The sequence below is a fragment of the Hipposideros armiger genome, unplaced genomic scaffold, assembly GCF_001890085.2.
Source record: "Hipposideros armiger isolate ML-2016 unplaced genomic scaffold, ASM189008v1 scaffold_394, whole genome shotgun sequence".
Taxonomy (NCBI): domain Eukaryota; kingdom Metazoa; phylum Chordata; class Mammalia; order Chiroptera; family Hipposideridae; genus Hipposideros; species Hipposideros armiger.
This window is the reverse complement of record NW_017731744.1, coordinates 1,561,718-1,565,765: the sequence shown is the minus strand read 5'-3', so window position 1 is coordinate 1,565,765 and position 4,048 is coordinate 1,561,718. Positions and strand designations below refer to the sequence as shown.

At 35.2% G+C, this 4,048-nt stretch overlaps 1 protein-coding gene across 1 annotated transcript in view; it reads right to left on the bottom strand.

Moving 5' to 3' along the window:
* Positions 1-3,102: 3,102 nt before the first annotated feature.
* Positions 3,103-4,048, bottom strand: part of QTMAN (queuosine-tRNA mannosyltransferase) — a 333,545-nt gene continuing 332,599 nt past the window's right edge. Inside the window, exon 7 of the mRNA XM_019663537.1 lies at positions 3,103-3,157. Coding sequence (XP_019519082.1) covers positions 3,133-3,157 — 25 coding nt within the window. The 3' untranslated portion in view covers positions 3,103-3,132. The remainder of the gene's footprint in view (positions 3,158-4,048) is intronic.

The following is a 4,048-nucleotide window of genomic DNA, read 5'->3' as shown; positions in this document are numbered from 1 at the left end:
AATGATAGTGATTTTGATTTTGATGTTGAAGGAACAAAGTATTTTAGGGGATAATTGTGGTAAGAGCACCTTTTTGCTTTTGTCTATGTCTCATAGAGAAAGTTACCAGAAGGAACTGGTAAGAAGTGACCTCAATGAATGCAGAACAGTAATGAAGATAAAATAGGATTCTGGGCAATAAATATTGTTCTACTGATAAACACCCCTCTTTCAACATAAAGGCTCTTTAAAGAAATAAGAAAACAAAGCTTTCAGAAAGGGCTTGATACATTATTTATGAACATATCAAGTGACAAAAACACCCACTCAGACATTTTCATAAAAAACTTTCCACTAATGTATCTAATTTTATTGGTATTAAAAAAAGCCAATTATGAACTGGAAAGTTATTGTTTGTTAAACTGCTATACAGCTTTCTTCAAATAGAATGTTTACAAACCACTTGGAATCACTTTTCCAAAGTTTCTGTTTGTGAAGGTCAAATATCTATGTAACGGCTTAATGAAGAAGCAAAGAAGTACCTCGAAATATCCCCCAGCTCTGATGGGCTTATATTCTGCTCCTTAGGTGAGGTATTAGCAAAGCTTATTTATTTTCACTTCCAAGGCTTTTATTTGCTCATTCCCTTGTGGTAAAGCTGATTTCCATGATGATTCCCTTCTTAATTTTAATACCCTTTTTACTCATCATATAGACATAAGAATTTTCCATAAAATAATGAAATCCTTGCAAAGGAAATGAAGACAACTCAGAGAGTAAAGTAAACTAGCTCTTTTTTCAATTAATTGATCCACTGTCATGTGCATATAAGATTTTTTTAAACCTAGGAAAATAAGGTTAATTAACATAAAAAAGCCTCCCTCCTCTAGATGCTGAATTTTGTGTTTTACCCAAGCTGCCTTAAGTGCCTTGATTTTCCAGTAATGACCTAGTTCTCCTAATGAGGAACATTAACCCCTGGCTGTAGCTGTCCAGGACTTAATTGTCAACTGCCGCTGAAATAGGGGAGTTTGCCGATCAGCAGGTATGCGGTATATTAACTCATGTCATTTCAACCCCTAATAAATAAATCTGTTGCTAAGGCAACAGGAAGATCAGCTCTATCAGTATTCTCCACCCCCTCCCCTAACCCCCACCTCCTCTTTTGGAGGAAACTGCCTTTCACACCAAGCTTAGGAAAAAAGAAGGAAATTAACTACATGTAACCATAATTAGAAGTAACATCATTTCTCATCTTAGAAACATATCTAAATTAATAAAAAAGGGTGGCAAAAAGAGAAATGCTTTTGACTAAGATCACGATAAATTATTTCCTTCAACAGGAGATAGGCACTATGAGGTATACATCTGAGTAAGAACAAATCTCAAACATTTTGCTCTTTGTGTTTCTGAAATTTCCCCTTCTTTTGTTTAACCAACAAATGATGCCAGCCTGAATAGTGCTGAAATAGCTAATTAGTTGCATAGCCAATAAAGATGATACAAAGGAAAAAAAACCTTACATAATTTATAATAGTTATTGCTATTTTTACCTTGGAATTCTTTGGTGTGATTGAGAAAGAAAAAAAAAGAAATNAATTTACAAAAAAACATTGAATTGTGTATTTAAAATGAGTTAATTTTGTCATATATAAATTATATCCCATTAAAACTATTTTTAAAACAAGTAATGTGCTTGAAAATATGACACTGAAAAAAAAAGCACTTTTTACCAAATCATCTTTGGTAAAAAAAATCCTATATAACTATATAACTTTTTGTATAGATTCTATCTATCTATCTATCTATCTATCTATCTATCTACACACACACACTATCTACATGTATATATGTATCTACCTATCTATCTACCTACTTATCTATCTATAAATAACTCCTGCTAAAAGAGCATTGCCATTCCTAGGTGAAGGCTTATGTCAGCCATCTTGTAAAAACGGAAATAATTTGTGATATTGACAGTGTCGGTTCTTGATGTAAGAGCCTCAAAAAACATTTTCCATCCAGGTTTAGTAATGCCCTAACAATCATAAAAATGTGAAGGGACATTTGGTACCCTTTTATAGACTTCATTTACAAGGCAGATGCTGCTCCTTAGAAGTGTTTGCTCTCTAGCTTAATTCCATTTCTCTGTACAGTATGTACTTGTTTGGGGTAGGCTGAAAATGAAGACGAAAAAAGACGACTTTATTTAGCTGTTTCTTTTCTTTTCTTTTTCTAGGAGAGTTAAGAAAAAAAATTGATTATAACCAATACGAGTGGGCAAAAGTAACAGTCCTATGTGAGATAATGAAGTACTCTGTATAATTTACTAATAATACTAGCTAATGTTTATTAAGTGTTTACTCTTTGCCAGGAACTGTGCTAACTCATTTACATATATCATCTTCTCTAATCCTCCGAACAATCCTATGATGTAGCTAGCTAACATTACTCCCATCGCATAAAGAAGAAAACTGAAGTTAAAGAGTAGATGACCTGTCTGAAGGCATAAGGCTGGTGTAGTGACTATGACAGCCAAGGACTGTAGAGAGACCAAGCTCTACCAATCTGTAACTCTAACTGGTTAAAACTGCTGCCCACAGAATTAGTATAACTACAATGTTTAAAATCAGGAAACTTAAAAATGAAATTTATAAGATTTATAATCCATATATTCTTTAAATGTTTTACACAAATTGAACATATCCATACTGACAACTCCCAAATGTCTACCTTCAGTCCTGACTGCTCATCTGAATAATCAAGACATGTATATCAAACTTCCAACTCAAATGTCTACTTGTATGTCTGAAAGATATCTCTAACATAAAATGTGTAAGTGCAAACTTTCGAAACCTTCTCCTCACCAAGTGTTCTCCATCTCAGTAAATAGCTCCTACATTTATCCATTGGCGCCCAAATCTTTAAAATATATCCTGATCTCTTCTTACATCTTCCATTGCTACTGCCCCAGTCAAACTACCACCATATTTGTCTAAATTATTGTAGTAGCTGTTTGCATTCACTGGCAGCATTAAAAACTGGATTAAAAAATGTATAATGTTAGAGTACCATGCAGGTGAATGGATCAAAAGGGTGGCCCTCTTCCATGGGGTCATTCAAGGCTTCAAGCCAAAGGAAGTGCTGATGTCTTCAACAAGTGCCTTCTATGTTTGCACTGTCCAAGAGAAAGACAATATGGGGAACAAGGACAACATAGGACATTTTTATGCCCCACTTGAAAGTGGAGCACTTCATTTCTGCTTACTTTTATTGGTTGAGAGCCAGTCATGCAGCCACAGCAAACTGCAACAGAGCCTGGAAAATGTGGTCCGACTGTGTTCTTACCATCCCTCGTCCCCCAAAAGAAGAAAGTCAGAGGAATAGCTAACAGCCTCTTCCATACCTCCTCATTCTAAAACTCTGGATCTCAGGTGGCAATTTTGAAATTGGGGAAACAATTTCTCCTTTAAAAGAGTTCTTGTTAAAGCCAAGGATCAGGCATTGTAGGTGAAAAGAGGAAGTTGTGTAAAGGATCACGTCTACTTTCAGATTGGAAATACCTTTCTAAAGGTAGCAGCCTTGAGAGGTGTCACCCAAAACAGTGATGTCATGCTAAATTGGATGATAAGTAGCAATATACATGATACTAGCAGAGGTTTACTAGAATGGTATTTTATTATTATTATTAGTTTCAGGTGTACAGAACAATGCAATAGTTATCCTTTTCACCCCTTGAAAGAAACAACCCCCCTCCCCACCTACTACCCTCCCACCCCCGATATCATACTTATCTATTGCAATTCCATTGACTCCATTCCCACACTCTACTTCACATCCTGTGACTACATATACATATAATTATAGTTGACATACAATATTATTCAACATCAGTTTCAGAAATACAGTGCGGTGGTCAGGCCTCTACACCGTCTATGAAGTGGTCTCCCTAACAAGACATGAGTCCATCTGGCCCCATAAAAAATATTTACAACATTATTGATTATATTCCCCAGACTGTCTTTATTATACCTGAGGCCATATTGTAGTTACCAATTTGTATTGTCTC